The following is a 22,077-nucleotide window of genomic DNA, read 5'->3' as shown; positions in this document are numbered from 1 at the left end:
GTGGAGTGATTTTGCTATGACCGCAGACAGGACAGGTACTGCTGCATCAATTGAAAGTGACAGGAGACAACATTTGTCCAGTATGGTTACTAACTATTTTTCATCCCTTATCGATGTTCTCCCTCAACCGTCATTCCCATTTGATTACTGGGCATCAAAATTAGACACCTGGCCAGAGTTGGCAGAATATGCATTGCAGGAGCTTGCTTGCCCGGCAGCAAGTGTCCTATCAGAAAGAGTATTCAGTGCTGCAGGTTCAATATTAACCGAAAAAAGGACTCGTCTGGCTACCCAAAACGTTGATGATCTAACATTCATTAAAATGAACCACAACTGGATTTCGAAATCTTTTGCCCCACCTTGCCCGGCCGACACCTAGCTTTCCTATGAAAAGCTTTTGCCTGTGGACTACTGTGAATTACTTTTCTAATGTCTAATTTGCTGCAGCTGATTGTCCAGCATACGACATGTTTACACCTCCCTAAATGGCCAAACTCCCCACACGGGGCCGTGGTATTGCGACTTGGCGCAAGCACCCGTGAGACTGCTGTTTGTCTGAAGAGGTGGGTGTGCTCGCTTTTGGTCGACGGCATTGCTACTGGGTCCCTCATAGTACAATAAAGTGTCTCTGGCGGTGGTGGTGCGCACCCAACGTCAGACACACTGTTGTAACATGAGGGGCCCTGGGCCTGTACCGCCGGCCACAAGAGAGTTCACCCACCCCCAGGTCAAACATTGGTCTACCACTTCCACAGTTATCTATCACACTTCCACCAATGTTTAGTCTATGCGCTGACATCCTTCCATACCTGCCACTGACAATACCATTGTGTTGACATGTATGATGGTACTTAACATAGTCAGGGGCAGTGTCCTCTATTTACCACAGTAAATACTTTGAGCTAAATTAGTAGGTCTGAAACAACGCAGAGGATCCCACCCCTGAACCTAATGATTGCACCCTTTAGTGTTTTTGTTTTGTTTTAATGCGAGACATTCACATTTATTTGTTGTTTTGGACTACTAACTGGCAGACACTCATTACAATCGGCCTCCGTTGACCAGACCACTGCTGCCCGTGTACCCCTGGAACCAATTATAAAGTGCCTACAGCCAGCCCATTTTATTATGTTAGGCCTTCGAAGCCTGTCTGCGGTCCCTCCTTCCACTAGGCCTCCACTGACCAGACCACTGCTGCCCGTGTACCCCTGGAACCAATTATAAAGTGCCTACAGCCAGCCCATTTTATTATGTTAGGCCTTCGAAGCCTGTCTGCGGTCCCTCCTTCCACTAGGCCTCCACTGACCAGACCACTGCTGCCCGTGTACCCCTGGAACCTATTTTACAGTGCCTACAGCCAGCCCATTTTATTATGTTAGGCCTTCGAAGCCTGTCTGCGGTCCCTCCTTCCACTAGGCCTCCACTGACCAGACCACTGCTGCCCGTGTACCCCTGGAACCTATTTTACAGTGCATAGAGCCTATTTTTTTATTTTATTTAATATTAATAAAGCCATGATGGACTACGCTGTACCACGCTATGAGCTACCCAGTTGACAATTCTTTTGCGAGAAAAGCCATCCCACCCCTCCACCAGCATGTTAAAGACCACATTGTCCTTTCATTCTGTCAATCTGTGAGTCCAAAGGTACACCTGACAACAGACACATGGAGCGGTAGGCATGGCCACGGAAGGTTACGTGTCCTTTGTGGCGCAATGGGTTAATGTATTGGATGCATGGTCCACACAGGGGACAGCCTGGTAAGTCTGTCTGCAGTCCCTAATTCAAGTTGTCCTCAAATGAATAAATCTGAGCTTCCACCTTCTGGCTCTCATTAAGTGCTGTTTTTTAAAAGATTATTGGTTATGGGCCTACTAACGGTGTCTGCCCCTGCCTGGTGTTGTCCTCAACTGAATAAAGCTGAGCTTCTACCTTCTGGCTCTGATTAACTGCTGTTTTTTAAAAAATTGGTGGTTCCGGCCTACTAACGGTGTCTGCCCCTCCCTGGTGTTGTCCTCAACTGAACAAAGCTGAGCTTCCACCTTCTGGCTCTCTTTAAGTGCTGTGTTTGTAAAAATAGGTGGTTATGGGACTACTAACGGTGTCTGCCCCTGCCTGGTGTTGTCCTCAACTGAATAAAGCTGAGCTTCTACCTTCTGGCTCTGATTAACTGCTGTTTTTTACAAAATTGGTGGTTCCGGCCTGCTAACGGTGTCTGCCCCTGCCTGGTGTTGTCCTCGACTGAATAAAGCTGAGCTTCTACCTTCTGGCTCTGATTAACTGCTGTTTTTTAAAAAATTGGTGGTTCCGGCCTGCTAACGGTGTCTGCCCCTGCCTGGTGTTGTCCTCAACTGAATAAAGCTGAGCTTCTACCTTCTGGCTCTGATTAAGCTTTTTTTTTCTTTTTTTTTTTTTTTAATTGCTGGATGGGGCCTAATACCTCTGTTTGCTGCTCCCTGGTGTTTGTCCTCAACTGAATAAAGCTGAGCTTCTACCTTCTGGCTCTCATTAAGTGCTGTTTTTTAAAAAATTGGTGGTTCCGGCCTACTAACGGTGTCTGCCCCTGCCTGGTGTTGTCCTCAACTGAATAAAGCTGAGCTTCTACCTTCTGGCTTTCGGCCTATACTATCAGATATTAAACTGCATTTGGCCTACTAGTGTGGTTGGGCCCTTGAAACAGTGTCTGCTGCTCTTGGGTTTGCTACTCCACTGAACAAAGCAATGCCGCCTGTTTAGTCCTGTTACCAATTTTGAACTGCATTTAGCCTACTTTATTCTTTGGCCCTATATCTGTTTCCACCTCATCCTGCCCATTGCTCAGCCACTGCTAGATGAGTCTGCTGGTACATTGACCTAGACCACTACATTCCCCTTGCACTGTACACAGCCAGAATCTGACCCTGCTGAAAGTAAGGTTCCCCTTCCCGCATGTTATACCACCTTACACAGGGACAAAGAGGAAGGTGCAGATGAAAGTGCAGGTTCCTTCATCAGGTGGGGGGGGGGGCATACTCGTTGGCGACGTCACTGGCACAGGGCCCCTCAGAGTACGCAAAAGTGTCGCTGCTGGTGGGAGGCGCCCCCGCCATGCAAACACACCGCCGTACTTTGAGGGGCCCTGTGCCAGTGCCAATGCGAACGAGTGGGCCCCCCCTGCTTGCTCAGGATCACAGCACTTGCAACGTTGAAATACTTACCTCTCCCTGCTCCACCGCCGTGACGTAGTCCGCGTTTCCTGGGCCCACGAAAAACTTGAGCCAGCCCTACTCCCCCCACAACTTTTGCCAAATGACCCCCAATTTCCTATGCCCAACTATTATTATAAAGTTAATTAAGATTGACAAGCTTCAGAAACAAGAATGGATGTTTTTGGCATTAAAATGGGCACTGTAGGTGTTTCCTGGCCTCCACTCACTGCCGACTATGCTTCCCCATTGACTTGCATTGGGTTTCGTGTTTCGGTCGATTCCTGACTTTCAGCGATAATCGGCCGACTGCACTCGACTCGACTCTGGACAAAATCGGGTTTCACAAAACCCGACTCGACCTTAAAAAAATGAAAGTCGCTCAACCCTATTGTCCAACAATGAATGGGAGGCACGTGCTGGTTAATAAAGAGTGATACAAACACCTGACCCAAGACAAACCCAGCACCAGAGGGAAAAGACCAGCAGGCAGAACTCCACAAGAAAACAGCGGATAGTCAAAAACTAAACAGATTCTAACAGTACCTCCCCTTTAACGAGGATTTCCCGAATCCTCTCGGCCGGGCCTTATTCGGAAATCTCCTGTGAAAAGCCTTAATTAACCTTGAAGCTGAGATGTCCACAGCTTTCACCCAGGAATTGTCCTCGGTATCAAAACCCTTCCAGGACACAGGACACAAGATACTCTAACCCCCCTCTATGCCACCTGGAATCAAGAATGCATGAAATCTCAAACTCGCAGTCATCATCAATTGGAAGAGCAGACGGCATAGCCACCTTATCTGGCGTGTCAACCTTCTTCAGCAAAGATACATGAAAAACTGAATTAATTTTCCAGGATGAAGGAATGTCTAATCTCACCGCTGCCGAGTTGACAATGTGAACCACTGTGAATGGTCCTACAAACTTCGGCCCAAACTTTTTAGAAGGGATCTTCAAACGCAGATTCCTAGAGGACAACCAAACCATGTCCCCAACAGCAAACCTCGCTTCCCTTCTTCTCTTGTCAAAATATTTCTTAGACCTCCTATTAGCCGGTTTAAGATTATGGCGCACACTGGTCCAAACCCTTTCCAAATTTCCAGAAAAACTCTCCTCCTCAGGCACCACCGCCCCAATCCTAGAAAAAGGAATGAAAGATGGATTCTTCCCAGTACAACAAAAGAAAGGAGAACACCCAGCCGAAGAAGACGTGTGGTTATTGAGAGCAAACTCAGCTAATGGTAAATATTCTGACCACATCTCCTGAATGTCTGCTACAAAACATCTCAAAAACTGCTCAATGTCATGGTTCTTCCTCTCGGTCTGTCCATTGGACTGCGGACGATAGCCCGACAAAAATGACAAATGAACCTTAAGTCTGTCACAAATGGCACCCCAAAAGTGAGCCACAAACTGTGGTCCCCTATCAGAGACAATGTCTGTGGGAACACCATAGAGTCTGACAATCTCTTTCACAAATGCTCTGGCAAGTGTCTTAGCGCAGGGTAATTTATTGAATGACACATCTTACTAAACCGGTCCACAACAACCCAGATAACAGATAAACCCTCAGAGACCAGCAGGTTGGTGATAAAATCCATTGCAAGATGTGTCTATGGAGAAATAGGAACCTCTAACGGGCAAATCAACCCTGTTGCCGGAGCATGAGAAGCCTTAGACCTAGCGCACACGGTACACTGACGCACCCACTTGACAATTTCTCTTAGCCACCCCGAACCACCAGAAACTTCGACTGATCGACTTTCTTGTTTCGGCAATCCCTAGATGACCCATCAAACAAGACTCATGTCATTCCGTAAACAAATTTCTCCTCAGGGCTTTAGGCACAAACAATTTACCATACGGAGTGTTAGTTGATGCCACATCTTGGTCTTTAAGAATGCTATTTTCCAACGGAGAACCTAATGCTGCCACCACCACCCCTCTCTGCAGAAAAGATTCTTCCTTTTCTGTATTAACCGCTGGGGAGAAACTTCAAGACAAAGCATCAACTTTAACATTTTTTGTCCCAGGGATATATGTCACAGAGAAATGGAGCCAGGCAAAACACAATGCCCACCTAGCTTGATGGGCATTCAAACGTTTAGCAGCATTCAGATGGATCAGGTTCTTATGCTCAGGAAAGACTTGTATAGGATGTCTAGCGACCTCCAAAAAATATTGCCAATGCTCAAACGCAAGCTTAATAGCCAGCAATTCTCGGTTCCCAACATCGTAGTTGAGCTCCGCCTCTGAAAATTTCTTAGAAAAGAAAGCACAGGGATTCACCCCATCCTCTCCCTCCTGGGACAGAACAGCCCCCACTCCTACTGATGAGGTGTCCACCTCTACCAGAAAGGGTTTAGTCTTATCTGTCTGGATCAAAACAGGAGCAGAGCTAAACCTCTCCTTGAGATGCTCAAAAGCCTTAACAGCCTCAGGGGACCATTGGACAGTATTGGAACCCTTCTTAGAAAGTTCAGTAAGGGGTTTTGCGATAACAGAAAAATTCTTTATGAATTTTCTATAATAATTAGCAAACCCCAAAAATCTCTGAATTGACTTCAAGCATTCAGATCTAGGCCACTCCAATACCACCTGAACCTTCACCGGGTCCATCTCAAAGCCATCACTGGAAACAAAGTACCCCAAAATTCTAATTGTCTGTACTGCAAACCACAGCATTTCTCCAGTTTAGCAAAGAGTGTGTTTTCTCTCAGAATCTGCAGAACCTCACGGACTCTCTGCCAATGCGACTCCAGATCGGGCGAATAGATCAAATTATCATCCAGTACTAAGGTAGAAGGGGGAAAACTGACCCTGCACTATGACTAGGTTGAAACCCTACGATAGAGTGGGCGACTAGTGTTGAGCATTCCGATACTGCAAATATCGGGTATCAGCCGATATTTGCTGTATCGGAATTCCGATACCGAGTTCCGATATTTTTGTGATATCGGAAATCGGAATCGGAAGTTCCTATAAGTTCCCAGGCGTGTGCGGTGCGTATGGTTCCCAGGGTCTGGAGGAGAGGAGACTCTCCTTCAGGCCCTGGGATCCATATTCATGTAAAAAATAAAGAATAAAAATAAAAAATATGGATATACTCACCCCTTGGACGGACCCTGGACCTCAGCAGGGCAACCGGCAGCCTCCATTCCTAAGAATGCAGTGAGTGTAGGACCTGCGATGATGTCGCGGCTTGTGATTGGTCACGTGAGCGGTCACATGAGCGGTCACGTGACCAATCACAAGCCGTGACGTCATCGAAAGTCCTTCACTCTGCATTCTTAGGAACGGAGGCAGACGCTTGCAGCGGTGACAGCCAGGGGCCGTCCGAGAGTGAGTATATCCATATTTTTTATTTTTATTCTTTATTTTTTACATGAATATGGATCCCAGGGCCTGAAGGAGAGTTTCCTCTCCTTCAGACCCTGGGAACCATCCAGGATCACTTCCGATATTTGTGTCCCATTGACTTGTATTGGTATCGGGTATCGGTATCGGCGATATCCGATATTTTTTGGATATCGGCCGATCCAATCCGATACCGATACTTTCAAATATCGGAAGGTATCGCTCAACACTATGGGCGACCCATTCCTTGCGAATAGACCCACCGACGATCCTAGGATAATCTCAAGCGAATACCTATAGATAAGGGGAAGGGGTTCCCTAAAAGAACTAAGGACTGGGTACAAAAATGGGTCACCTCCTAGTAGAAAACACAGAGAAGGCTGCAGAAACCAATAGAAAACAGAAACTAAGGCTAGCAGAATCAGAAGTACCAGCACTGCACAAATAACAGACACAAAACACAAAGCAAAGCATCAAGCTAGAGCTCAAGCAGATTAACACTGTTGTCCAGCAAGGAATGGGAGGCAGGTCCTGATTAATAAAGAGTGAAACAAACACCTGACCCAAGGCAAACCCAGCACCAGAGGAAAAAGACCAGCAGCCAGAACTCCACAAGAAAACGGTGGATAGTCACAAACTAAACAGATTCTATCAGATTCTGCACTACACATGGAGGACAAGTAGAGAGGGACAGACCCCGCAATATACATGGAGGACAGGTAGAGAGTGACAGATTCTGCACCACACATGGAGGACAGGTAGTGAGTAACAGTACAGCACTATACATGAAGGACAGGTAGAGAGTGACAGATTCTGCACTACACATGGAGGACAAGTAGAGAGTGACATATTCTGCACTAGACATGGAGGACAAGTAGAGAGTGACAGATTCTGTACTACACATGGAGGACAGGTAGAGAGTGACAGACCCCGCACTATTCATGGAGGGCAGGTAGAGAGTAGGATTTCTGAGTTACCTTGTGCAAAAATAATTTATGGATGGAAGAAGTTGTCATGGCATACTGGGTCAGATAGAGAACAACAAGAGAAATGAATGACTTTGATCATAGAGAATATTCCTGGTAAGTCACTGTGAATATGCCTATATTGTGTGCAGAGCTCCTGTGTACAACTATATGGTCACAGTATAGTGCTAATGTCAGTCTTAGTACAGTTGTGCTTGTTAATGATCAGTATGGTGGTGTTATTTGGTCACTATGTAGTAGCAATATATGGTCCAGGTGTGGTGGTATTATTTGTTCCCTCTATAATGGTATCGTTTGTAGTATTTGTGTTAGTGTAGTGAGTTTTGTTCAGTAACAGTGTTGTAGTATTTTTATTTGTGGTAATATTTGCTAACTATAAGACATTGTTGTTATAGCAAATCCTGGTGAGTGTTGGTCCAAAACTTGCCCCAGACCCCATAGGACTCTAGTTACACCAATGGGTATTTGGACCAAATTAAATGAGCCGACCAACTTTGGCAAATGAGACCGAAACGAGATTCGCACATCTAAATGCTGGTCTTAGTAAATTCCCATTGTACATTTGCTTGGGCTTCCAGGAGGAAGGTTTTTTTATGGGGCCCTGTGATTTCTGTGTAGTCTGGTATGGTTGCAATTCAGATTTAATAGATTTCAATTTAGGGGATTTTTCTGTGGTTCTGTTAAATGTTTAACACCATGACTCACACCGCACTGGTAAAAAAAGAAAAGACAAAAATCATGTGTTCTGCAGGATAGCACTTAAAACGGAGAAAGTGTCATTTCTTTTGCTTCATCGCTTCTCTCCGAGATGCAGGAAGTGAGGAACCATTCGCTCCACAAGTCACATTTCCCTTATGATTCAGAAAATCACAGATATGCGGCAGAAAAATCACTTCATGTGAGTGGTTCTGCAGGTGGGGACCACAGACCACATTTCAGTACCAATGCTTTCTGGCTGATGTTTTGGTCACTTTTGAATGTTGGTTATGCTTTCACACTTGTGGTAGCATGAGATGGACTCTACAACCCATACAAGTGGCTCAGGTAGTGCAGCTCATCCAGGATGGCACATCAATGCGAGCTGTGGCAAGAAGGTTTGCTGTGTCTGTCAGTGTAGTGTCGAGAGGCTGGAGGCGCTACCAGGAGACAGGCCAGTAAACCAGGAGTTGTGGAGGGGGCCGTAGGAGGGCAACAATCCAGCAGCAGGACCGCTACCTCAGCCTTTGTGCAAGGAGGAACAGGAGGAGCACTGCCAGAGCCCTGCAAAATGACCTCCGGCAGGCCACAAATGTGCATGTGTATGCACAAACGGTTAGAAACCGACTCCATGAGGATGGTCTGAGTGCCCAACGTCCACAGATGGGGGTTGAGCTCACAGCCCAACAACGTGCAGGACGCTTGGTATTAGCCACAGAACTCCAGGATTGTCAAATTTGCCACTGGCGCCCTGTGCTCTTCACAGATGAAAGCAGGTTCAAAATGAACACATGTGACAGACGTGACAGAGTCTGGAGATGCCATGGAGAGCGATCTGCTGCCTGCAACATCCTTCAGCAGACCGGTTTGGCAGTGGGTCAGTAATGGTGTGGGGTGGCATTTCTTTGGAGGGCTGCACAGCCCCCCATGTGCTCGCCAGAGGTAGCCTGACTGCCATTAGGTACCGAGATGAGAACCTCAGACCCCTTGTGAGACCATATGCTGGTGTGGTTGGCTCTGGGTTAATAATAATAATAATAATCTTTATATAGCGCTAACATAATTATCATTGCTGTCCCCAATGGGCTCACAATTCCCTATCAGTATGTGTTTGGAATGTGGCAGGAAACCGGAGTACCCAGAGGAAACCCACGCAAACACAGGGAGAACATACAAACTCTTTGCAGATGTTGTCCTTGGTGGGATTTGAACCCAGGACTCCAGCGCTGCTAGGCTGCAGTGCTAACCACTGAGCCACTGTGCTGGGTTCCTCCTAATGCAGGACAATGCCAGACCTCATGTGGCTGGAGTGTGTCAGCAGTTCCTGTAAGATGAAGGCATTGAAGCTATGGACTGGCCCGCCAGTTCCCCAGACCTGAATCCGATTGAACACATCTGGGACATCATGTCTCGCTCCATCCACCAATATCACGTTGCACCACAGACTGTCCAGGAGTTGGCGGATGCTTTAGTCCAGGTCTGGATGGAGATCCCTCAGGAGACCATCCGCCGCCTCATCAGGAGCATGCCCAGGCATTGTAGGGAGGTCATACAGGCACGTGGAGGCCACACACACTACTGAGCATCATTTCCTTGTCTTGAGGCATTTCCACTGAAGTTGGATTAGCCTGCAATTTGATTTTCCACTTTGATTTTGAGCATCATTCCAACTCCAGACCTCCGTGGGATATTAGTTGTGATTCACATTTATCATTTTTAAGTTTTACTTTTCTTAACGCATTCCACTAAATAATGAATAAAGATTTACAACTGGAATATTTCATTTAGTGATATCTAGGATGTGAGATTTTAGTGCTGCCTTTATTTTTTGAGCAGTGTATATATACTGTATATATATATATATATATATATATATATATATATATATATATATTTCTTGAACAAAATGACGCCAGATATCTCAGAATGCTCAGACGTTGACTCTGGCGCCATTTTACTCTTCAATAAACTACAAAGTCAACATAGCAGTGCGCACGCACCAGCCGTAGCAATTATCCCTATGGCCGGCACATGCGCACTGCTATGTTGACAATGTAATACATTACTTCAATAAAATGGCACCAGAGTCAGCATGTGCACATACCGTGATCTCCGACACCATTTTATTGAAGACACTGTATAAAATGTAACAATAAAAATGCTCGCCACTTGGGCATAGAACTGAAAGTGCTGTACAGGAATAGACAGCGCAAGATGGGCGCTAGCAAGCACAAGGGGGTGTATGCTAAGCATCTCCTGTGCCAAGCGGTTACTGCTGCCCAAGCACAGTAGAGTGGGGGGTTGAGGACGCGCGCCTCTTGGATCAGTGGTTCAGGTGCCTGGCGGACTTACTTTGAAAGAGGGCATTTGACTCACGGGTCGCAAGTGTTTTTGGCCAGGGACAATTATTGTACGGTATATCGCCTTTTCAAGAGTAAGGAGAAGAGCAGATGTGGAAGTAAAGGTTTTGGATTCCCCTTTGCAGGGAAGATTAGTGAAAAATAGTGACAAAGTATTTACCCGGAGTCCTGTTTATCGGGAATATATTAATTACATACACTAACAATAAAAGAAAAGATGGCTAAAGCTCAGGAAAAAATTCCACCAGTGTCTATGAAAGTAGGGATGTGGGGCAACATGCGAAGAGATCTCCAGTCAACATTAGTTTGTCCTGGATATTTTGTGTATTCCAACAGCTTTCCATTAAAACTATTAATCCCAATTTCACCGATTTTTGTGAGCATGGATATATGTGGTCCTGGGTCAAGAACTCTGCCCTTAAAGGGGACATATCATAAGGTGAAAAGTGGGCAGTTTTTGTACGCAGTTTATTCCCACCATTTCACTGAGTTTATAGGTTGTTGTTTGTTTTAAATCCACCATACAGTTCCAGGGATATCAGCTTTTTTTATTGAGTGCTAACTATTATGCTCTTTCCAAGGGGGCGTGGTTCACAGGGCTCTTTGGGGGAGTGTCTTTATGGTGCTTTGCAGAGCCACGCCCCCTTGTAGGACCATAAAAATTAGCACTAAATAAAAAAGCCCATATCACTGGAAGAAAGTAGCAAATCTCCTGAAAATTCATTTTGGGCAGATTCTCTTGATTCGGTCTGCAGATTTGATTTGACTTGACAAATATTGCTCCAAATCTGCAGTGACCCGATTGTTACAAAAAGATTTTTAAGGTTTTCGGATCTGCCCAAATATAGTAAGCAGACAGCAGGGAAGGGGTTAATAAATGCTAAAATACCTTATAGTCACGTGTTCTAGGCCCTCACCTATTCGTATGCCTCCTCATCGTTCTCTGCGGCAGTCTTTGGATACCTCCCTACAACGTAAGGGACTTTAGGACCCCCATTCTCAGGATCGATAAGGGTTCCAGAGATCGGACTCCCCCCCCCATCATGCATTTATCACTGATTTTTTTGAAGATTGGATAAATGTAACCCCTCTAAGAACTCCTTCTCAGACCTTCCTGATTAGGCTACTGGAAGCAAATAGGATTAGGCTGCAATACCAGACGCAGCCTCTACCTACAAGTGGCGCTGTTTCCTGAGAAAAAATATTTTTGTCTAATCCCATAAATGTTTTTATGATTTACAGTAAAGCAGCAATGACTCAACCCACTTCTATGCAAATTAGATCTCCTCAATGAGAACCAGTACGCCCTTTGCAACAACCCATTTACATTTCTCTGTGCATTACTTACTTCCCATAGAGTTCCTTCTTCTTTTAACACAGCAACCAGCATCCCGATGGGGATCATCATGCATGAGAGAAGTCCCATAAGGATTCCTAACGCCTCTGACCAGTAAGGGAATTGATAGTTTCCATACTTGGAAGGCTGGTATTTTATTATGCTATACGCCAGCAGACCCTATGATGGAAGGAAAGCAGCTAATTAGAATGAAAATTGAAATTATTGCAACCTTTTTCCATTTTTCTTTTTTACATTGCACGTCATATCAAAAAAATCCATTATTGCTAGTTGGAAACCATCAGCAAGCAGGCTCGCTATTTATTTTTTAATATTAATTATTTATTATTAATTAATATTTATTATTTAATAAATATCTGTTCATGCACGCATGGTACTACACAAGCATATACTAAGAACAACAATCAATAGGCAACAAGCCTGCTTGCTGATGGTTTCCAGATAGTTTTAATTATGTTTAATACTAGAAAAAAATCCTGAAGAACAAGTTGTGATTTGTTTGGCTCAGAAATGAAATTTACACCCAAAATATTTAAACTATTGATAATTTTTGCTTATTGAGCTCACTGCTATACACAAATGTCCGTAGTTTGATGCAGTTGTTTCCACTAGTTCTTATATTCGAAATAATAATTAAAATTTTGTGTGACTTCAACTTACTGCGCGTAAACAACAATTATAATATGTAAATTTGCAAACATTATAAGTAAATGGATATTATGGATCTGCAAATTCACGTATTCTAGGTGCACCACTTCATTGCGGAGATATTCACATTTGTTGCTTTTGGAGCGCAGTATGTGAAATTTCTGCTTGTAGTCCAACTGGGCATTTCTTCAGACTTTTCTCTATATACGTGGCATATATCCACATGGTGTTGTAATTAACTTTGAAGAAACCATCTTTGTGATACACAACAATGTATGGATATATACCATTTATACTCCTTTTCTAATTACTCTTAGAAAGGGCCCTGGTACAAAATTTGGACCTGGCCATGTTGATCAGATGAATGGGCCCTTGTAACATTCTAAATCCTAAAGGACATATGTGTTGGCTCCCACCCTTTCTGTTGAGTAATATTCCCCACGCTGAGGCCCTTCCAGGTACCGAATATATAAATTCCCTACCTTGGGCCACTTCCAGGTATATATGTGCCCCATCCTGGGCCCCTTCCAGGTGTATACTGTATAGCCCCCAGTTTCAGGTACACATGCCCCCATCCTGCGCCCCTTCCAGGTACAGTATATATGTCACCCATCTTGGGCCCCTTCCAGGTATCTATGTCCCCCATCCTGGGCCTTTTCCAGGTGTATACTGTTTGTCCCCCATCCTGGTGTATATGCTCCCCTATCTTGGGCCCCTTCCTTGTGTATATGTCCCCCATCTTGGGCCTTTTCCAGGCGTATGCTGTTTTTCCCCCATCCTGGTGTAAATGCCCCCCCCCCACCTTGGGCCCCTTCCTGGTATATATGTCCCCTATCCTGGTATATATTCACCCCATCCTGGGCCCCTTCCTGCTATATATGTCCCCTATCCAGGTATATAAGTCACCCATCTTGGACCCCTTCCAGGTATATATGTCCCCCATCCTGGGCCCCTTTCTAATATATATGCCCCCCATCCTTTACCCCATCCAGGTATATATTTCCCCCATCCTGGGCCTTTTCCAGGTACAGTACATATGTCCCCCAACTTGAGCCTCTTCAAGATATATATGTCCCCTGTCCTGGGCCCCATCCAGGTGTACACTGCATGTCCCCATCCTGATATATATACTCTCCTATCTTGGATCCCTTCCTGGTACGAGTATTTCACCTATCTGGTATATACACTCACCGGCCACTTTATTAGGTACACCATGCTAGTAACGGGTTGGACCCCTTTTGCCTTCAGAACTGCCTCAATTCTTCGTGGCATAGATTCAACAAGGTGCTGGAAGCATTCCTCAGAGATTTTGGTCCACATTGACATGATGGCATCACACAGTTGCCGCAGATTTGTCGGCTGCACATCCCAAAGATGCTCCATACAAGGCAGGATGGATCCATGCTTTCATGTTGTTTACGCCAAATTCTGACCCTACCATCCGAATGTCGCAGCAGAAATCGAGACTCATCAGACCAAGCAACGTTTTTCCAATCTTCTACTGTCCAATTTCGATGAGCTTGTACAAATTGTAGCCTCAGTTTCCTGTTCTTAGCTGAAAGGAGTGGTACCCGGTGTGGTCTTCTGCTGCTGTAGCCCATCTGCCTCAAAGTTCGACGCACTGTGCGTTCAGAGATGCTCTTAGGCCTACCTTGGTTGTAACGGGTGGCGATTTGAGTCACTGTTGCCTTTCTATCAGCTCGAACCAGTCTGCCCATTCTCCTCTGACCTCTGGCATCAACAAGGCATTTCCGCCCACAGAACTGCCGCTCACTGGATTTTTTTTATTTTTCGGACCATTCTCTGTAAACCCTAGAGATGGTTGTGCGTGAAAATCCCAGTAGATCAGCAGTTTCTGAAATACTCAGACCAGCCCTTCTGGCACCAACAACCATGCCACGTTCAAAGGCACTCAAATCACCTTTCTTCCCCATACTGATGCTCGGTTTGAACTGCAGGAGATTGTCTTGACCATGTCTACATGCCTAAATGCACTGAGTTGCCGCCATGTGATTGGCTGATTAGAAATTAAGTGTTAACAAGAAGTTGGACAGGTGTACCTAATAAAGTGGCCAGTGAGTGTATATCTTGGACCCAATTCTGGTATATATGTCTCCATCCTGGGCCTCTTACTGGGCCGGCAGCTGACTTTGGCGTAACAGCTATGGGCGATGTATGACATCACTGCCATGAGCTGCCTGCTGACATAACTTGCTGATTTCTGGTTGGATGGTGGTGTGTATTGCAGTGCAGGGACCCAGCAGGTCTCTGCGTTGCCATACATTTCAGCTGAATGTGCATCATCTGACAGCGACATCATCCAATGCACATCCAGTTGAAATAGCTGCTGACATTGATGGGCCCCTCTCCTCAAGGGCCCGGATAGATAGATGGATAGATAGATAGATTGACATGTAAAAGTTTAGACACCCCTGGTCAAAATTACTGTTATTGTGAATAGTTAAGCAAGTTGAAGATAACATGATCTGTAAAATGCCTCAAGTTAAGGATGACATATTTACTTTGTATTTTAGGCAAACAAGATATATATTTTCATCTTTTACATTTTAAAAATTAGGAAAAGGAAAATGGGCCAATAAAAATGTTTGGGCACCCTGCATGGTTGGTGCCTAGTAGTGCCCCCTTTTGAAAGTATCACAGCTTGTAAATGCTTTTTGTAGCCAGACAAGAGTCTTTCAATTCTTGTTTGACGATTTTCATCCATTCGTGCTTAGAAAATTCTTCCAGTTCTGTGAGATTCCTGTATCATCTTGCATGCACTGCTATTTTGAAGTCTAGTCACAGATTTTCAATAAAGTTGAGATCAGGGGACTGTGAGGGTCATTGTAAAACCTTCATCTTATGCCTTTCAAGGTGATCTATTGTGGATTTTGATGCGTGTTTAGGATCATTATTCATTTGTAGAAGTTATCCTCTTTTCAGCTTCAGCTTTTTTTTAAAGATGGTATTATGTTTGCATCAAGAATTTGATGAAATTTCATTAAAACCTTTCTATCCTCTACCTGTGAAATGCTCCCTGTGCCATTGGCTGCAACACAACCCCAAAGCATGATTGACCCACCCCCATACTTCATGGTTGGCGAGATGTTATTTTCCTGAAATTCTGTTCCCTTTTTTCTCCACACATACCTTTTATCATTGTGGCCAAATAGTTCCATTTTACCCTCACAGGACTTGTTTCCAAAATGCATCAGGCTTGTTTAGATGTTTGTTTGCATACTTCTGACACTGAATTTTATGGTGAAGACGCAGGAGATGTTTTCTTTTGAAGGCGATATTTTTGCAGTTGTCTCTGAACAATATAACAATGTACCATAACTCCTTTCTGAAGGTCTTTTACAGTCAAGTGGGGGTTCTGATTTACCTATAGGGTGGGCCCCTAGGGTCAGTTCCTCTTGTGGGCCCCAGACAACCGAGTCCAACCCTGTGTGACACCTAAGGCTGCTTTCACACATCAGTTTATTGGCATCAGTCACAATCCGTCGAATTTTGTAAACAACGGATCAGTCGCAGATTGTGAAAAACTGATGCGACGGATCCATTTTTTTGCTGGATCCGACTAGCTGAACCAGCTAATTGGATCCTAGAAAAATCGGAGCATGCTCAGTTAAAAAAAAAACAGAATACGTCACCGGATTCCATCATTTGACGGATCCAGCACCATAGGCTTCCATTCTAGCAAATGAAGGATGGCGACGGATCCGTCGCTGGCTGTTTTTTCGACGGACACAAAAAACGTTACTATGTCCATTTTCTCCGGCCACCGGATAAACAATTTTCAATGGATTCATTGAAACACAGATAAAACGTGAGGCCATCCATCTCAATCCGATGCTAATACGAGTCTACGGGAAAAAAACCAATCCGGCGGCATCATTTGTCGGATCCGTTTTTTTCAAAATTCGACGGATTGTGACTGATGGCAAAAACTGATGTGTGAAAGTAGCCTAATGCTGCTGTGATAATGCTGCTGATAACACACTGATTGTGTTAAAACTAGGTAGGAGGAGGGAGGAGCTACAGGCAGAGTTTCTCCTTACTCCTCCCATCTACATAGAATCTTATCAATAGCAGCCGCCATCTCCTATCTCAGTATTGGGAAAGTCGTCTTCACTGAATACAGATTTTATCTCAGAATTAGAATTTTGATAACAGCTGATCAATACTGGCAGAGAAAAAAGTCGATTTTACTGTGTGAGGCAGTCAGTGGTGTCATATGTGAGGGTCGCTATGTGTCTCCCAGGATGTGTAAAGAAGCATATGAAGGCAGTGGGAGTGCATTGCAGACACAGGCATAGCTGTGATTGCAAGGCAGAATAGAAGTAAGTGTTGATCTTGGGCAAGCTATTTGTCCAAGGCGGATTTAAGAAAACCTGCCATGGGCTTGTATTTTTTAAATAGACTACCTGGATGGTATTGGGGCGGTCCAGGTTTTCCATGTGGCCTACAGACGCAGATTCTGTTGTAAAAACCCTGCAGTAAAGGGGTTGGGTGTGTCAGGTTTGGTCTTGCAAGCAGGCAGAGCAGAAGGCTTTGCAGAGCTCAACCTGTGTGAGGCAATGTGGCACCCCAGGAGTCCAGATTCCACAATGGTATTGCCTTCCTCCCGGGGAAGGTGATGTCATGCCTGGAAACAAGGAGGGATCTCTTATTCAGGTAATACTGACATGCAACACCATTCTGACTCCAGGTCAGAAGGGGGAGCTCTAAGCCCAGCTTCAGGGTAACTTCCCTATATATTCTGACTGAGGGAGGATTGAGAGAGAGTCTGCTAGGGACAGCGAGAGGAGAGGAGGCAAAAGGAGTCTGGAGCTGCGAGTGGGCTCACCCCGGAGGAAAACACCAAGAAACCGGACACCAGGGTCCGTGGTGGTGTGGGAGTTGCAGACCCAGCCACTGAACCCGGAGAGCAGGAGATTGAAGTCTCCTGAACCATCCAACAACTGGACTGCACCTGAATTCTACCAGTAAAAGGTAAAGGAAACTGTTATCCCTGTGTCCTGAAATTATTTCCTGCACCCTCAGTCCTGCACCCCACCGTCAATCATACGTCTTACCAGCTACACCGGGAGCCCTGGGGACCAAGCTCTACCTGTGGGGAGCTATACCACCCCTGGTCGAATACCACATGCGATCCGGAGGATACCGTGGGCTGTGCACTGTGTAAGTTTGGACACAGTTTTGCTGTGAACTTTCCTGTGGTCACTGCCTGTATGTCACACTGCACAAAACCCCGCTGCACTACAACTAATAAAGTATCTTACAAAGTTTCTTATTTTCATGTGTAATATGGATTTATAAAATAAAAGTTAAAATAACGGTTACACTTTATTAACGAATAAAAATGAGTAATAAATAAGCAAAATTACTCACAATTAAAGTTACTGGTGATAGGAAGGCCCAGCATGCCTTAAAATATATTCCTGGCTTAAACCCCAGCATCATTTGTATATCCCTGCAGAAACTCTTGATTCCTAGACAAGTAAAACACGACACAAAGAATTATTTGCCTTTTAATGATTAATAAATTCAATTTCTGATACATGAAATATAATTAAAATAACTATTTTATGTTATTTCTTAAGGCCCCAAACACCCAAACACAATAGACTAAACATTTTTTCATTGCCAGCTTCTCAAGTAACTTCTCCAGTAACTCTTTTTCGCCACGGCCAATTTCTGCTTTTGCATTTTCATTTTTTCCTACCCTTCTTCCAAGATCCATAACTTTCATAGACGTACGAGATCTTGTTTCTTTCCCCCAAAAAATATCATAAAAAATGATGTAATGCAATCAATAGGACATTTTTTGATGATAAGGATAACTCTCCCCCTATGTGTTTGCATTTTTTTTTTAAATAAAAAGATAATAACACACTTTAACAGGGAAAAAAAACACTAAGAAAAAAATGGGAAAAAAATTACATGCTTAGACCATGCTGCGTCTTAAAAAGCTTTATACCTGCTCTGATGCCTTAGGCCCCCTTCACACGTCCTGATATTTCTCTTACTGGAAAAAGCAGTACCGGAGCTATTTGTGTCCGTTTGTTACATACGTGTGGCATCCATGTGCCATCCGTGTGCCACTTCAGTGTGACACGTACCGGCGCCTGGGAAAAAGTGGTACAGTTCATGCAGTTTCCAGGCGCCTGGTGCTGAAGGCAGCCCGGCTCATTGTCGTCTGGTCTCCCTGTGATCAGCGTCACCAGGCGACAATGATTCTGTGTAAAATAAATAATAATAAAAAAAAATGGAGTGGGGGCCGACAGAATTTTCATAACCAGCATAGGGAAATCCGCAATAACCAGGGACCTTCCCAGCCTGATAATATAAGCCCTCAGTTGTCTGCTTTACCTTTGCTGGTTATCAAAAATAGGGGGACCCAACATCATTTTTTTAATTATTTATCTAATAGGTTCAATAAACCTAAACACCCTTTAGTGCCACATGAAAGGCATTAAAAGGTGTAAGTTTAATAATAATAAGTAGGGGGATTGTGACGTTATATATCTGCGGGATATGTATATACGGTATTCTATATATCTATTCTATCTATCTCTAATATATCTAATATCTTTTTATTATTTATCTATATCTATCTATATAGCTGTACATTAGATTGCTTTATTAGTTTTGTAAGCTAGCTTTAAATTACGTAGAGAATTACAGTATGCAAAAGATGATGTTAAAAACGCATTGCGTACGGTTGATAGGTGAGAAAAATATGCATTGAGAGCCCAAATGATACATTATACAATACACTGCCATATGGTGTACTGATTAAAGTATACTGACATAAACGAAACAATAATTCGCAATGTTCATCATGGTATATTAATGTTATTTATGTGTATTTCATGTTCCATCATCATTACCTTTAACGTAAACAATGTCTGGACCATATTGGTGAATGTGAAAATGATAATATCAGTTCTTACCATATATTCTTGAGACCACAAGGCAAAATGTGATGACTAACACCAGAAGACCAAACCCCGCACTGTAGTCATCAAGTAGGACCAGCCAGTACATTCCACCCTAGGAGATACAGATAAAACATCTGGTTTATCAATTACTACATTTTTATATTGTTTTTGTAAAGTAAGCCGTAATATTTGATATGGGACTCTACGTATAGATGCTGTATGTAACATAAAACTCTTGTGCTCCAGTGCGAAATCGTAAATAAAGCCCCTAATTACCATGTACCATTAAAGGACATCTGTCAGTAGGATCGGCCGTCTTCATGGGCATATAGGTCAAAGAAAGGTGAATAAAATGATACCTTGATATCTGTAGTCTGATGTCTTATTCCAGAGAATAAATCCACATTTTTCTTAATATGTAAATGAGCTGTTAAGATCTATGGGCTGGACATAGATCTCATTGGGCTTATATAAAATGAAGGGAGGCAATTACCCATGTGAGACATATAATGACTGACAGTCTGCTCTCCTGAACTACATGTCTCATACTGGTAACTCCCCTTTCATTTACAATAAGCTCTAGAGGCAGATTCTCAGAGAGATCTATGTCCGGCCCATAGATCTTAACAGCTTATTTACATATTAAGAAAAATTAGGATTTCTCTGGACTAAGACATCCAATTACAGGTATCAAGGTATCATTTTATTCACCTTTCTATGACCTACATGTCCATATAGACGGCTTGGGAAAGTTTATCCTACTGACAGATGTCCTTTAAGAGTGCAACTTTGGGTTTTGCACCAATATAGCTACATCCTTGTCATTATTCATTTGGGTCCTCTTAGGTGACAAAATTACAACTATCCACTTGCCAGGAATCACCTAGTATGGGTAACCCTAACACATAACTTCATAGTTAATCCTAACTTATCTCTTATCTATTCATCTCTGTTGTAAAGGTAGGTTTACACAGTTGGTTCGTACATTTATTTACATTTACCTCTTTGTCAAAACCTGTGGATGTTATCTGGTATAGTATCTTCTACACCCAGTATTTATTGTAGAAGTTTCATCCGGTTTCCTTCCCACCATATCTCAATGAATGTGCTTACAGGGCAATCTGTCTAGAACTAACAGGGCAAATCTCTACAAATTTAGAATCAATAGTGCCTATCATCACCCTTTCATCTTGGTCTTCATGGTGTCTGGTGAGCTTGTACCCCCAAAAAACTGAAGTCCTTCCTATACATTAGTCTCATTTCATTGATTTTGATAGAACCTGACAACCATCTGTTGTGTTTGAGGGCTTTCTAACTGTTCCTCGACAGATGATGTCAATGGAGAGAAGAATTGGTCTGTTCTAAAACTTGATCCTTTGCTCTCAGGGTAGTTAGAAAGACACTGGCAGTGGCTTACTGTCCTCTCCCCATTGAAAAAACATGATTGTAGCATGTCAAGTGTTTGATTGGACCTATGACCCCTTCACGTCATGGTTATTTTCCATTTTTGCATTCTTGTTTTTCCCTCTCCTTCTTCCAAGAGACATTTTTGTTTTTTTCTGTTGACATAACCCATATGAGGGCTTGGTTTTTGTGGGACAAGTTGTACTTTTAAACAACACCATTTTATCAAGTGATGTACTGGAAAGCAGGGGGGAAGTTCCAAGTGCGGTGATATTACGAAAAGACACAATACCACAAAAGCAGATATGTCTTTCCAACCTTATACAACTTATTTTTTTTTTACCCTGATAAAAAGTGACATTAAACAGATAGGACTGACCTCGGTTGTAAGGACCAGTCCCAAAAGGAATAAAGCTATGCAGATAATAAGAGAAAAAAAGGCTTTCTTTGGTCTGAGGTAGTAAGGAAACTCATCCGTGATGGCCGTCACTATGGTCTCCATAAATGCAAACTGTGGATGAAGCAAATTACACATTTTATCCATTTTTGATATACCACGGTATAAGAAGTGGTAACGGAAACTGTACAGAAGAAACTCACCTGACTGTCTAACCCGAGGGTCAGAAGCATAAAGAAAAAGAGGAATGACCAAAAAGGTGATAGTGGAAGCATCGTCATGGCCTGTGGGTACACGACAAAGGCCAGGCCAGGACCTATGGGCAAAACAGTATATTTATTAGTCATTTTATTTCTAGATTTCGCAGCACTTTGCAAATTAATGTGTAAACCTGCATCCGTATTTTCATAAGTCATTTCAGATCGGTATTATTCCTGTGAACTGCAGATGCCAAGTATCTAAGTCTACTGTACCTTCTATAAGATTTAAAGGCAATGCAACATTGGAAATCAGCTTTTTATTAAAAACTAAAAAATTGCTGTTATTTTGTATCTATGAGCATAAAAATCTTGATATTCTAGCTTTCGCCCACGCCACTAAAGCCACTAGTTCAGACACAATAGTCCTGTACTTCCTGTTCTCTTTAGATGACTTGAAAGCTCTACTGTATAGATTGGGGGAGAATAAGCAGAGTCATCTCTTTATTATTGGAAATTTGGCAAGTCAATGATAGCTC

The 22,077-nt window shown here is 43.5% G+C and overlaps 1 protein-coding gene across 2 annotated transcripts in view; it reads right to left on the bottom strand.

The window, feature by feature from the left end:
* The window catches only part of SLC6A7 (solute carrier family 6 member 7), a 236,192-nt gene that overhangs the window by 109,974 nt on the left and 104,141 nt on the right, over positions 1–22,077 (bottom strand). For both annotated transcript variants that reach the window (XM_077266327.1, XM_077266326.1), the window contains exons 9-13: positions 21,545–21,657; positions 21,324–21,455; positions 19,553–19,652; positions 17,988–18,088; positions 11,937–12,104 (exon numbers count right to left, since the gene is read on the bottom strand). In XM_077266327.1, coding sequence (XP_077122442.1) covers positions 11,937–12,104; positions 17,988–18,088; positions 19,553–19,652; positions 21,324–21,455; positions 21,545–21,657 — 614 coding nt within the window. The remainder of the gene's footprint in view (positions 1–11,936; positions 12,105–17,987; positions 18,089–19,552; positions 19,653–21,323; positions 21,456–21,544; positions 21,658–22,077) is intronic.

Source organism: Ranitomeya variabilis, chromosome 5 (assembly GCF_051348905.1).
Source record: "Ranitomeya variabilis isolate aRanVar5 chromosome 5, aRanVar5.hap1, whole genome shotgun sequence".
Taxonomy (NCBI): Eukaryota; Metazoa; Chordata; class Amphibia; order Anura; family Dendrobatidae; genus Ranitomeya; species Ranitomeya variabilis.
This window is presented reverse-complemented; position numbering and strand designations above follow the sequence as displayed.